The sequence below is a fragment of the Hylobates moloch genome, unplaced genomic scaffold (genome assembly GCF_009828535.3).
Source record: "Hylobates moloch isolate HMO894 unplaced genomic scaffold, HMol_V3 SCAFFOLD_8, whole genome shotgun sequence".
NCBI classification, from domain to species: Eukaryota; Metazoa; Chordata; class Mammalia; order Primates; family Hylobatidae; genus Hylobates; species Hylobates moloch.
Window position 1 is genome coordinate 64,418,829 of NW_026652283.1, and position 15,242 is coordinate 64,434,070.

Consider the following 15,242-nt stretch of genomic DNA (forward strand, 5'->3'; position numbering starts at 1 on the left):
AATTTTTTTAAAATATAGTTTTATAGCCCTATAGTTTCATTGCCTGTGTCTTATTACCTTTCAGATTGGAAGCCTTCAGAGCAGGGATCATGTCTTATTTTTGTCTTTTGTTGCAAAACAGATTCTGGTGTCATGTGAACATTTAATTATATAAATGGTATGTGATGGACTCAGCCACCTGCCAATACAATAGTTAAATGCTCATCTTTTTAAATTTTTATTTTAAAGAGGGTTCCTAGGCTGGAGTGCAGTGGCACAACCACAGCTCACTGCAGCCTTGAACTCGTGGGCTCAAGCAGTCTTCCTGCCTCAGCCTCCCAAGTAGCTGGAAATCACAGGCGGTTACCAACGCACCCAGTGAATTGTTATTTTGTAGAGATGGGGTTCTCACTATGTTGCCCAGGCTGGTCTTGAACTCCTGACCTCAAGAGATCCTCCCACCTTCGCCTCCCAAATTATCGGGATTACAGGCATGAGCCACCTTGCCCAGCCTTATTCTTACTGTATTTTTAAATGCAGCCTACAAAATTGGAATTGTCATTTTTTAAAAGCTCGTCAGACTGAGCGTGGTGGCTCATGGAATCTCAGCACTTTGGGAGGCCAAGGCGGGTGGGTCACCTGAGGGCAGGAGGTCGAGACCAGCCTGGCCAACATGGTGAAACCCCGTCTCTAGAAAAAATACAAAAATTAGCCCAGCTATTTGGGAGGCTGAAAGAATCGCTTGAACCTGGGAGGCAGAGGTTGCAGTGTGCTGATACCATACCACTGCACTCCTGCGTGGGATAGAGAGACTGTCTCAAAAAAAAAAAAAAAAAAAAGCACATCAGTGTAAAATATTAAGATTAAAATGCCTGTTGATCTCTAGTCCACTGGATGCCTTATTCAAGGTACTGTTGTGCTTAAATGATAGAAATGGTATATCTATTTGTTTTACCTATTATGTCATCTTTCCCATAATTAATACCTTATATTTAACATACTTTAGGAAGGGCATTTATTAACATCATCTCCTTTGATTCTTGAAAAGGACCTTGTAGGAATTCCTCTACTATTTTCAGTAAGTAATACTACAGAAGGGGATTCAAAATGTTAGGTTTGCCACTCGAAGCTGTGATAACGTTAGCAAAGTCACTCTATTGAGCCTCAATTTTCTCATCTGTAAATGGTATGATACCTCACAGAATTGTGAAGAAATGAGCAAACGTAAGTGAAAGCACCTGTCACATTGCAGGTACTGAGCAGGGGTTTAAGAAATGAGTTTCCTTCCCCTTGCTCTCCATTTACAACTAATTTGTAGCTACCAATTTCAACACTGCACTCTCAAAAGAAACTTTTCTTTGAATGTTTCAATCAAACTGAAAATGATCTGAAGCTTTCTAAATCCTCCCCTTATTTTTAGTTCATATTTTGGAAAGCACCTGTGAGGATACAGAGATGAAAAAGTCATGGTTCTTTCCCTCAAGGACCCTAAAATGTATAACTGGAAAAGATAAGTAGAAAGGATAACAGAGGTACACAACTGCAATACAAGACAGGTATCATAACAAAAGGCTTAGGTCTGGAAGAGAGAATGAGGACACTGGGAAAATCAGAAGTGGCTTCCTGAAGAAGATGGCATTTAAGTTGGCCATGTAGGATGGGTAGGATTTTAACAGAAATGTGGAAAGGGGAACTGTGTAGTGGAGAAAGGGCCACAAGTGAAGATATGAATGCCAGAAAGTGCAGGAGATGGGTACAGTCAACAAGGAATATGTGTAGAAGAGTAGGATGAGATAGAGTTGGGAGACAGAGTGAGTCATTTTGTAATGATTGTTAATTGGAGATGGGGATGGGGAGTAATGACAGCTTATTTTTAAGAAATTTAATCTGGCAGAGGTGGATATGATGAATTGTATGGGAAGATACTACCTAAAATCGCTAGCTGAATTGCCATTGCCATTGGCTGGGTGTAGTAGGTAAGGAATCCCTTTTATGACTTAAGGCAGTGGAAATAACGAAAACAGGACTGATTTGAGGTTGCTAAATTAACATTCTACAATGTGTGTTTACATTTCAAAAAGTAGCTTAGAAAGTTTAAATAACCTGCCAAGATTACACATCTATGAAGCGGATAAACCGGGATTCTGATTCCCACCCTACCCGGCAAATTAATGGTCACTTTGGCCCCAGTTCCACTATCAAGTTTGTAAGATATTAACCGCAGTGGGGAAGGGTTCGGGGAGTAGGCCTTGCTCAGAAAGCAGAGCTCAGAAAAGAATGCCAGGCAGGGCAAGAGCAGCCGTCAGATGGGTGTGCTGAGTATGTCCCACAGTGGGTGGGTAAGTGGCAAAGGAGTGAGGTGTCTTGGGGTCCAATTTGTGCGCGTGGAGTGAGACAGAAAACCTGGAGCCCGATCTCCCGGCCAGCGACTCCCCTCCTTCTGGGCGGGCGGCTGAAGGCTGGAAGCAGGTTGCCTGGCCTGCTGCAAGCCCGGCGTACCTACCCCTTCTCCGCGCGCGCCCCTCCCTGTGCCTGCGCATTACCGGCTCGCCGGCCGCCGGCGCTCCCGCCCCTACGTGATTCTGCGGCTCACTCCCCTCGGATGGTGTTTCCACCCGGGTTTTTCCCGGGAAAAGGCTCTCAAGACTAGCCAGTGCAGGAGGAGGAGTCGAACTCTGGATAGCCTGTTTATAAAGCCTTAACTGTGCCAATGTTGACCGTTTGCTGAAACTCCCCCTCCAAAACCCACGCCAAACCGCAAGATGAAGGAAATTCACACTTCAGATATTGGGAAGGGCGTTGGCTGCTGTCTGTGACGTTTTAAACGTCTTCAGTAAACGGTACTGACCGCTACAAATCACCCACTGAAATAGTTTGTTATCGAATTGTCTTCCTTTAAAATAAGTGAATAAAAGGGGGTAACAACCCTTTCCAAAGGAAAATCTTACCCTCCAGAAAAGTCTTTCAGAGGAATCACAGGCCCAAGTGCTGTCTCAAATGCTGAAATGTTAACAAAAACTATTTAATATTTAAATATTTAAAACCTCTAAGTTTGCTCCTCTGTTTCATATAGTTCTGTCTGCTCCTGCCTCCCCTCCGCCTCTTCCATTTTTTTTTTTTCCTAATTGCAAACTGCATAACTTGACCATTATTCCCCACAGGATGCCAAAAACCATGGAAGACTTCTGATGTTCTGGGAGGGTTGACAAAGATGGACATTAAATTCTAGGTCAGTACTAATCTCTAGGATCAAGCACTTGGAGAAAACAGCTACCTGGAAATTCTTGCTTGTGTCTTATACTTGACTAAGTAAAAGGCCATATCCCAGAGAATAGCCATAGTGGGAAATTATCCAAGTAACCAACAATAGGCCTGAAGGTCTGTTTTTATCTCCAACCCTTGTAATTAACTCCCAGTTATAGTTTTTTCTTTTTTATTCTGTGCTCCTCACCCTGCTATTTTCTCTGCATTTTGGGCTCCTTTCCTTAGGTATAAATACCATACCTAAATATGCTTACCCATAAGTCATGTCTCTATATCCATTTTAATAACAAGACATGGTTATGTCTAATGATGAAAGGATTCCAGCATTGAGCCAGGGATTCTGGACCGGGGCTAAGGTGCTCCCAGATGGGTAGAAATCCCTAGCTTCTATCAGAAGCAATATTTTAAAAATCATCTCGAGAAATCATTTCCTTTTAAGCCTCTGCATTGATAGAGTTATCCACAGGGGGGAATAGGAAAGCACAAAGAAGGGGATACCTTAATTTTGAATAACTAGCCTCTTAGGAAGTGTCCTAAAATCCTATTTCATAGTGCAAATAAAATTTTGCTAATTGATTTTGTGTTTGGCAAATATTCTGGTTCCATGATTATTTTATTATTTTATAGTTTTAAAAGCATTATGTGTTTATGGTAGGAAATTTGGAGAAATAAAAAAGCATAATAAATAATTATTGCCCTTTTTATTTTATTTTTTACTCACTGCTATACAAACGAGAATGAATAATTATTTTAATATTTGCCAACTCCAATCCCGTATGCATGATTGGAGCAGCACTTTTCAATATGGTAGCCACTAGACACTTGTGACTCGTGAGTACTTAAAATATGACTATACAGGAATGAAAATGAATAAACCAGAACCACAAGCAATAATTTTAGTCAATCTTAAATAAAACAGAAAGACACAAAAGAACTAAGACATAAAAGAATCTATCAATACAATTTGTTCAAACTATTGTTTAAATATTTATATATAGGTGGCAAAAATATAAAATGATTATCATAAAAGTCTAGCAAATGTTTATTTCTAGAAAGATGAAGAAAGGTATACTTAAGAAGGGGCACACAGATTTCTATGGTACTTGTGTTGTTGACTTGGAATATGGTACATGTATATTTGCCATATAATTATATATTTATGTTCTTTTTTGTATATTTATTAAACTTAGCACTAAAACACATTAAAAAGCTCAATGGCTAGGTTAAACAGCAGATTAAATACAGTTAAAGATAAAATTAGTGAAGTGGAAAGCAAAACTGAAGAAATTACCTAGTATAGTAATTCCTCAATGTCATGGATAGGTTCTTAGAAACTGCATCTTTAAGTGAAATGATGTACTGTATGCTACAGGAACTTAACTCTTGTTTGTATCAATTAGCCTATGGTAAAATTGGTTTGATTATACAGTACATCATTTTTCTTAAAGTTGCAGTTTCCAAGAACCTGTTAATGATGTTAAGTGTATGTAGCAATGTTAACTGTATATAGCAATGAGACAGGAGATTAAAAAATATAAGAAAAGGTTAAGATATAAGGTGAACAGAATGAGAAGATCTTATAGCCTCAGAAGGAATGAATAGATAGAATGGAGGAGAAACAATATTCCATGTTAAGAATGAGAATTTAGCAAAACTGATGAAAAACATGAATCCACAGACACAGGAACCACAATGTATCCCAAGCCAGATATCTAAAAACTACTAGACACATAATAGTTAAATTACAATTAACTTAAGGAGAAGATCATAAAAGCAGCCAGAGAGAAAAGACATCATATATAAAAAAGAATCAGTTAACTAACAGCCATTTCTCAAGAGCAACAATGGAAGCTAGAAGGCAACAGTAATGAAATTACTGAAGGAAAATAACTTCCTACCTAAAATTGTGTACCCAGAAGAGTGATCTGTTAAGAACTAGAGTAAAAACAGTCACAGATTTTAGAAATGGAAAAAGTCCCTGCTAGCAATGGATTATCCAGGAGAAAGGAACAAGACCCTAATAGGAAGGTCTCACATACAAGAAGTGAGGATGAGAAAAAAGGATAGGTATTTAGATAAATCCGGATGTCTGAGTCCAGTTTCTTTTGTTTATAACAGAATAAAGAAAAGGGGTTTATTTCTTACCATTCTGAAGCCTGGGAAGTCCAAGGTTAACTGCATGTGGTGAAAGCCTTCTTTCCAGTGGGGACTCTACACAGTTCGGAGTTCAGAGTTTCAAGGCAGTGTGGGGTATCACATAGCAAGAGGACTGAGCATGATAATGTGCTAACTTAGATCTCTCTTTTATTATAAAGCCACCATTTCCCCTCTCATGATAACTCATTAATCTGTTAATGGATACATTTTTTCATGAGTGCAGGCCCCATCTCTCAATAACTGCCACATTGGGGATTAAGTTTCGATATGGGTTTTGGAGGGAACATTGAAACCACAGCACCAAACAGTCATTAGCTTTACTAATTAATAATGATTATTTATTTTGTGGTTTATATTTTAAAATACTATACATGAAGAGTATATAAATTGGGCTTATGCGAGGTACTTATATACAGCAACAATGCAACCTTGCTTTGTGAAGGGTTGCAGAGTGCATCCGTGCTCCCCACCACAAACCACTGCCAGGAAACTCAAGATGATGATCACTTTAGCTAAGTGAGAGTTAAGGAGGAGCTCTTGAATAGTTCGGCAAGGTTCCTAGCCACTTCCTACAAAAATTGAAACTAAGCCAAAAAGGGAGGAAGAAAGGATAAATCTTCAGCCAAAAAATTGCAAAGGAAAATGGGGAGCAAAAGGCAAAGAGGCTGAAATGGCCATCTAAGAAACTAAAGACAACTTTCCTGCGGAAAGTAGAGAAACTAAAACTGAGGAGGGTCTAGTCTCTAATTAAGAAGGAGAGAAAAAAATCAAATCTGATTAATATAGTTACCAAGTCATACGGTTCCTGTATCTTCTTCATTGTAATCTGGATAAATATTTTTATTACCTATGTTGTAAATAAAAGATTTTTTAAATAGCTCTAAAAACACGTTTTAGAAGGAAGTTTTGTGTGTGTGTGTGTGTGTGCAAGCAAGTGTGCATGTATGTGCGTGCACACCTGCATGTATGTACTTTCTTTAAAAAAAGAAATGATATGCTTGTAATTTCTCTGTACAACCTAAAATGTGAAGATGTCAACATAAGGGAGGATTTGACTGTCTTGGGTGTTAACGGTATTGGCTGCTAGGGAGGGTAAGTTTTTGTATCTTATGAATTTAACAAAATGGCCATTAGGAGTCACAATTATCCACTAATATATCTTAATATTTTAAATTACTTAAAGCCTATCTCCATGTTCTTGCTTTAAAAAAAAATAGAATTGCTCCTAAAGAAAACTGCTCCCTCATTTTGGCTCTCCATATATCAGAATTGTTAAAGTTTGGAAATTTTGAAGTATAGCAGTATGATACTAAATTGTTAATTAGTGGGGCTTTAAACCTAACAGTTTATCAATATTTGAAGTTACTAGTGCCTGATATATTTTCTTAGGGAAAGTTTGCCTCTAGCTTTAAGTTGGAAAGTCACTACAATTACTGTTTAGAAAATAATGGAATAATACTTTAGAAAACTTACATTAGGACTTGTTTACAAATTATCCATAATGGCTATGTACTGATTGAATAAAATCTCGATTATGAAAGAAAAAATTTAAATGAAAACATACAAGCCTTGAAATAACCCAAATATTCATTTTCCTGTCAATAGGAAAATTAAAACAAAACATAAATGCAAATTAAATATATTACTAATTTAACTTTCATTTAGTCAATAGACAGGAAAATGAATAGAAAAAATTTGGTATATTGTGATAGTGGAATGTTATACAGTGGCAAAAAACAAATGAATATAATTGCATACAGTAGCATTTATAAATTTTAGAGAATAATTAAACTGTTGAGAAAAAAACAAGTATCTATCTATGTTGTATTGTACCATGTCAAAAATAAAGCTCAAAATCAAGTATGTAAATCAAACAACATATTGGTTAAGAATAACACACATAACTGATAAAACTTTTTCTTTAAAGGCATGTAATAATATACTTAAAATTTGTGATAGTGGTTACCTTTTTTGGTAAGACAGGGAGATGGAATAGGTAGATCATGAACATTGGTAATGTTTTTAATTTGATAGGTAAGTTTTATTATTTTATACTTTTAAATTTATATGCCAATATATTCTTTTGTATGTATCAAATACAACATTTTTTAAAAGAAAAAGCAGTGTGAACGTCCTGTGAATTTTGATTAGTATTTCTATTATACTCCTGCTTTCCCTGCCCAGAATTTAGGCATTCATGGTTGAGACCCTGAAGAAAACATTTTCTGCTGAGCAGAAGCAATTTAATAATTGCCTCCCTTCATTGTAAGTTTTTTATTTCTTCCTTATGTCTGATTAATCCCCCAATATAAACTTCAATTCATTGAGCAGGTCTGCAAAATATATGAACAAAACACCACACTATTACGATATTATATCTTTTGTAAAATCTTTTTTGAGTTGGCAAATAGTTTTGTGTTGAATTAGCTATACAGAACTTTACATTATTTAAAGAGGGAAAATGAGTGGGGGTATTTTTATTCCATGGCGTAATAAGGCAAGGAATATCCATTCTACTCATGTTGCCTATATATATTCCAATAGTGTTGAAATATAGATTTCATTTTTTTCTTATTAAAAACATGAAGTGTTTAAAAAATACATCTAAAAGAAGGAGGCTGTGCATTTGTCTGACTACTGCAAAAATAGCCTTGTTTTATAATGAGTACATTCTAAAAATGGGAAAAAGTTCTTGGTTTAAAATTGTTTCAAGAATACATCTATTTGGTCCTGAAGAAGGAGGGGACATCAAAAGCAACAAGTTGATTAAGACTGTTGAGAATCCACATGTGTCATACAGATGGCAGCATCTGGTGTCTCTTTGAAAAGAAGCCTACCACAAGTAAGGTGGAGGTAATTTCAAAATTCATTTAACTGGGATTTGTCAGCTATGCAAGTGTCTTAATAGTCTTGAAACTATTGTGGCAATTGTGATCCCAGGAACACATTTTCTCTCTGATGCCCACTGGTAGGGAGGGACATTAACTTTATGCTCTTTTAAATGCCTATTGTTAATGCCAAAAAAAAAAAAAAGAATTATGTGTAGATGTGTAGAGAATGAAAAGTGAGAAGTGTGGAGAATCGTTGAGGAAGGATGAGAGCAAAGAGCAAAAACGAAAAGAAAAGTGAACTTGGGGGCAATATTTCCAAGATGAGAGGCTCTGATCCATGTTTGTAGTCAGGGAGGTCCTTGCTGTATTATGAAGCAGAATAAACCAAAAATATGGCCTCCCCATTAGAGTGGCAGATTCTGTGTCATTCACATTCTTCTAGGAGAGACTGAATGACCATGTATTTGTATATTAGATTAGGAAAGGGTTGTATGAAAATCTAGCAGCTTACATAAAATCATTTAGGGGGTCTTGGGAAATAAAGAGAAGTTTCACATACATTACTATTTAGTGTGCATCAAGATGTAGTTACATTGTGGTGTCCATATAATACTATATTTTTCAGACATGATGACTTGCTGCTGTGTCAGATTAATATTAACCAAATTATGGCTGTCTTGACATTTCAGAAAAGTCTAAAGAATTCCAATAGAAATACAATGCCCTTTTGAATTCTGTTTTACCCTGTGTAATAAAGACGTTTTGTTCTTGGATATAGTAGGTATCTACTGTAAAAGAGTGCATATTTTGCTGATTCATCTTCCTATCTCATAGCATTTCTTTTTTTTTTTTGTCATTTCAATTCTTTCTCAAGTCTATTTTGCTTCACATTGATTATGTATTTCTTCAAAAAATGAAAAAAACAAGTAGACTACAGCTAAAAATAACTATATTAGTTCATAAATTAATGACTAGAAATGTATAATTCTTGGTACTTTTCATAGTGCTTTAGACTTGAATGGGTCATTTTATTTTGTCATTCCAGTTCTTCAGGATTTAAGAGAAAAAGGAAAATAATTTTTAATTCAATTTATTTTTGTTATACTTGAAAATAATGTTTTGTTCAAAATTAAAACAAAACATAAATGCGAATTAAATATATTACTAATTTAACCCTCATTTAGTCAGAATCCAGAAGTGTCTGCAGCCAACCAAAGAGGGAATGTTTGATAGAGAGAAGTTGGAATGGAAGGAGAAAATGGCTTATTTTAGTTAAAATGTTTTACTTTTGGAAATTTTTTAAAAAACTTATTTTCACATATCACATAAATACATTGTTAGGACCCCTCCCAGGGCCATAGAAGTGGCCTGCACAGGTGAGAAGCCCTGAAACTTAGACTTCATTAGCTTCATGATAAATCCTCCTCTACTTGAATTCCTGTGCCATTCTACCTCCTGCCCCATTTATCTTTTCCCCTTTAGGATAAAACTCCTTGAAAAGAACTGTCAGTACTGCTGTCTACTTTCTCTTCTCCTATTTTCTTTCTGGTTCTTTTTCTTTACCTCACTGGTTACTCCTGGATCCCCTTTGCTGTTTCTTCCTCTTCTTCCTGACAGCTAACTTCAGTGTAACCTAAGGTGTAATCCTGAAGCTAAGTTCTCCAATCTCTCTTTTTTTTTTCTTCTTATCTACATTTCCTCTGTCTTCACCCTGCCCCATGGCTTTATGAACCATGTCTACGCTGATCACTTTCAAATTTATATATATCTAGTCCTTTATTATCTGAATTCTAAACTTACATATTCAACTACCTAGTTCCACATTTACTTGATTGCTTAATTAATTGTAACAGTCAAAAAACAACTTATCAAGTTCTGGTCACCCACCCTAGTTCTCTTGGATCTCAGTAAAGTGCCATTCTTTCATTTGCACAAGCTAAAAGCCATAAGTCATCTTTGACTCCTCTGTCCCTTCATTCACTCCTTACCCTATTAGCACATTATCTTGACAAAATTTCTCTACAATTTTTATGTCATCTTTTTTTTTTAAATTGCGTCAGCTTGGGTATTGTGTAATTCTTTGTGACGTTATTTATTTATGCTTGTTACCTGGGTATTGTTTAGCCTGGAACCAGGGAAAGGGGTAGAGTCTGAAACAGAACTGATTTGTTCTGCTCTGCATTTTCCTGCTTCCTCAAAAAGAAGAAAAAAGGGAGTGGCAATCATTATAACACTTTGCTGTCACTTTGTCAAAACATTTGGTTTACTGCCATGTTAGACCAGATAAAGACAGGCATAAAAGTAGTTGTGATTTTACATGTTCAGCCTTTAGGATTTCTATTTATGTGCCACTCCCTATCAACCCCATTTACAAATTGTGCTACTATAGTTATCTTTGTGGCTTACAATGGTCCTAAAAGCAAATTTTACGCTAATTATTACCATTAAAATAAAAATTTTTTGGCAGACATCTGGTTTTATTTTATTTTATTTTATTTTTTTTTGATTACTTAAACCCACACTACAAGTTTATTTTACAAATGAAGACATAAGTTTCAGGTTAGGTAGTGAACATATGGGTATTTTCACTTTGAGAGAATTCAGAATTCATTAAGCTATCTATTATTACCATGTGCATTTTTTTTTTTTTTTTAGACATCTGGTTTTAAAGTGGCAGTACAGAAGCAAGCTGGTTTCACTGTCCCCACAGAAAACCAAAAATATACAGAGCTGTGATTTTCCCCACCAACAGTCCAGAACTCATATATGAGGATGAGACAGATCCTAGGGCCATAAAGAAAAAACTTCTTTGGAAAAAAACTCCAAGCAGATGGTAAGAGAATTGGACTTCCACATCTGTAATGTTCCCCCACTCACTGTGCCCAGCAACAATTGTATGAAAAGGAAATGCTCATTGGAGCATTTTGGATTTCAGATTTTTGGATTAGGAATACTTAATGTGGTATGTATTCTGCAAACATTTAAAAACCTGAGAAAAATAAAAATCCAAAATACTTAGGGTCCTTGCATTTTGGATAAGAGGTGTTCAATCTGAATATGAAAAGTTCTTAACAGTATTTGTCATTCGGGAAATGCAAATTAATGCCAATGAGATAGCAGTATACATTCACTAGAATGGTTGTAACAAAAAAAGCAGAAAATACCAAGTATTAACAGCTATAGAGAAACTGGAATTCTCATACATTGCTGGTGGGAACATAACACGGTACAGCTACTTTTAAAAACAGATTGTTAGCTTCTTAAAAATTACGTACAAACCAACAATTCTATGCACAGAAATCTAACCAATATAAACACATAGGTTGACACGAAGACTTGTATGCACATTCTTATAGCAATAATATTTATAATAGTCAAAGGTAGAAACAACCCAAATGTCTATCAGCTACTGAGTAGATAAATAAAATGTGGTATATCTATACAATGAATTCTATTCTGTAATAGAAAGGAACGAAATCCTGATACATGCCATAACATGGAGAAACCTCAAAAACATCATGGCAAATGCAAAAGACTACATTGTTAGAAGGCAGGATGGTGGTTTCCAGGGGCTGAAGGGAAGGGAAAATGGGAAATTTGTGTTTAGTGTGCATAGTTTCAGATGGGAGACATGAAAATGTTCTGTAGATAGAGGGGGAAAGTAACCATTATAAAAGTAGGCCTAGAACATTCTATAACAAAGGCCTACTCTCCAGGGAAAAATACATTATCACGGCCTTATCCTTTGTAGGGGAAGGACAGTTTCTTCAACTCTAGATTCCTCTTGAGCCTTTCTGTTTCACCTACTGGGATGGAGGGAGAACCTAAGAAACACTTGTAAAAGTCACAGCCCAGGGACACAGGCCAACTAAAAAATTGAAATTTAATCATAAGATTCTAGAATGAATGATTCTCTTCATACTTCACCCCCATATCAGTCGGGCTCTATTATCATAACTAATTATAGCTGAAGGAGCTGAAAAACACAGACTGTCTTGAAGAATAGTCCTTAGGAAGTGTGATGGTTAATATTGAGTGTCAACTTGATTGGACTGAAGGATGCAAAGTATTGATCCTGGGTGTATCTGTGAGGGTGCAGCCAAAGAAAATTAACACTGGAGTCAGAGGACTGGGAGAGGCAGACCCACACTCAATCTGGGTGGGCACAATCTAATCAGCTGCCATCGCAGCTAGAATAAAAGCAGGCAGAAGAAGGTGGAAAGACCAGACTGGCTGAGTCTTCCAGCCTCCATCTTTCTCCCATGCTGGATGCTTCCTGCCCTCAAACATCAGACTCCAAGTTCTTCAGCTTTTGGATTCTTGGACCTACACCATTGGTTTGCCAGGGGCTCTTAGGCCTTCAGCCACAGATTGAAGGCTGATGTTGGCTTCCCTACTTTTGAGGTTTTGGGACTGGAACTGGCTTCCTTGCTCCTCAGTTGGCAGATGGCCTGTTGTGGGACTTCACCTTGTGATTGTGTGAGCCAATACTCTTTAATAAACTTTCATATCTACATCTATCCTATTAGTCCTGTCCCTCTAGTGAACACTGACTAATACAGGATACAGGGAGGCCCAAATGCTACAGGAAGGAAAACGGATACTAGAGAAATTGGAAGCTTATGGCATGTGCAACTTCAGCAGACATCAAATACAACCCACCTCCTAGCCATATTAAAACAAAACCTCACACTTAAGGCCTATTTACCTCAGTTCCTATTATCTGATCATGTCTAGCTTTCAACAAAAATTTACAAGATATGCTAAAAGACAAGCAAAAACAGTCTGAAGAGATAAAGCAAGCATAAGAATCAAATTCAGATATGACACAGACATTGGAATTATCAAACCAGGAAGTTATGGTTAATATTTAAGGGTTCTAGTGGAAAAATATAGACAATATGCATGAACAGAAGGGGAATATAAGCACAGAGATGGAAACTCTAAGAAAGAATAAAAGGGAAATGCTAAAAATCAGAGACACTATCTTAAAAGTGAAGAATGCCTTTGATGGGATCATCAGTACACATGGCATAACAGAAGAAAAAACCCACTAAGCTAGAAGATAGGGAAACAGAAAACTCCCTAACTGAAATAAAACAGATAAGTGAATTTAAAAAAAGAACAGAACAGTCAAGAACTGTGGAACAATTTCAAAAGGTGTAACATACACATTGTTGAAATACCAAGAGAAGAAGGAGTGAATGGGACAGAAGAAACATTTGAACTAATAATGGCACAAGAACATTTCAGAATTAATTATAGACAGGAAACAACAGATCCAGAAAGCTCAGAGAACACCAAGCAGGATAATTACGAAAAGTCTACACCAGGGCATATCATATTCAAATTTCAAAAAACCAAAGGCAAAAATATATTGAAAGCAGCCAGATGGGAGATTAAGGACAAGAATTGCAGCAGATTTCTTGTCAGAAACCATACAAAAAAGAATAAAATAGAGTGAGATATTTAAAGTATTGTTAAAAAAAAAAAGCCCTGTAACCTATAATTCTACATCCAGTGAAATTATCCCTCACAAGTGAAGAAAAATTACTTTCTCAGATAAACAAAAACTGAAGGAATTCATTGCAAGCAGATCTACCCTGTAAGAAATATTAAAATAAGTTCTTCAGGGAGAAAGAAAATTACATAGGTCAGAAACTTAGTTTTATATTTAAAAAAGGAATGTTAGAGAAGGAATAAATGAAGATAAAATAAAATATTTTATTTTTCTTATTCTTAACACTAAACTTTAAACTGTTTAAAGTAATAATAGAAACATTATCTAGCATATGGGTAAGTGGAGTGGATGACAATGATGTCATAAGGGTCAGAAAGTAAGAACTAGGAAAGCTGTTATTAGGTACCTGCACTACATGTGAAACAGTATACTGTTATTTGAAGTTAGTTTTCAGTTAGTTTTAAGTTTGTTAAAAATATATATTGCAAACTCTAGAGCAACTAACGTTTTTCAAAAAGAGGAGTAATTGCTGTCTCTAAGAGAGGAGATAAAATGGATAGTATAAAATGTTCAAAAACAAGACAAGGCAGAAAAAGATATGAAAAAAGTAACAATGTTACAAAAAGCCCACTTTAAATATGAAGACATATATAGATTAAAGGGATGGAAAAAGATATACCATGCTAACACTTAACAAAAGAAAGATGAAGTAGCTATATTGATTTCAGACAATACAAAATTCAGAACAAAGAAAATGATCAAGACAGAGAGGCATTACATAATAAGGAAATCAATTCTCCAAGAAGATATAACAATCCTTAGCATGCATCTAACAACAAAGGGTTAAATTACATGAGACAAATAGGCAAGTCTACTGTAATAGTTACAAACTTCAACACCTTTCAGTAATTCATAAGTCAAACAGGCAGAAAGTCAGTAAGGATATAGTCAATCTGAATAGTACTATCAATTTGATCTAGATGAACTTGATGTAATTGAAATTTATAGAATACTTCAACAATGGCAGAATACACATTCTTCTCAAGCTTGAATAGATATGTATTAAAATAGGTTACATTTGAGCTGCAAAATACAACTTTACGGGCCAGGCACTGTGGCTCATTCCTACATTATAATCCTAGCATTTTGGGAGGCTGTGGCGGGTGGATCACCTGAGGTCAGGAGTTCAAGACCAATCTGGCCATCGTGGCAAGACCTCGTCTCTACTAAAATTTCAAAAATTATCTGGGTGTGATGGTGGGTACCTGTAATTCCAGCTACTCGGGAGGCTAAGGCAGGAGAATTTCTTGAACCTGGGAGGCAGAGGTTGCAGTGAGCCAAGATTGCATCACTGTACTCCAGCCTAGGTGACAGAGCAAGACTCTGTCTCAAAAAAATAAACCAAAAACAACTTTTAAGAGTATAGAGATTATACAAATTATATTCACAGACTATACAGGAATTAAACTAGAAATAAGTAACAAAAAGATTCCTTGAAAGTCCCCAAATATTTGGAGATTAAGCAATATACTTCTTTTTTTTTTTTTTTT

The 15,242-nt window shown here is 36.0% G+C and overlaps 1 protein-coding gene across 6 annotated transcripts in view; it reads left to right on the top strand.

Moving 5' to 3' along the window:
- Nucleotides 1-3,137: 3,137 nt before the first annotated feature.
- CCDC181 (coiled-coil domain containing 181) overlaps nt 3,138-15,242 on the top strand; it is a 64,698-nt gene continuing 52,593 nt past the window's right edge. For 4 of the 6 annotated variants that reach the window (XM_032161049.3, XM_058443240.1, XM_058443241.1 and 1 more), the window contains exons 1-2: nt 3,138-3,208; nt 10,887-11,064. Coding sequence is in view for 3 of the 6 variants with exons in the window: in XM_058443242.1 (XP_058299225.1) it covers nt 11,062-11,064 (3 nt within the window). In the remaining 3 variants the exon portion in view is untranslated. Of the gene's footprint in view, nt 3,209-10,886; nt 11,065-15,242 lie in introns of those variants that run through there. The other 2 variants (XM_058443237.1, XM_058443238.1) reach the window with 1 other exon arrangement.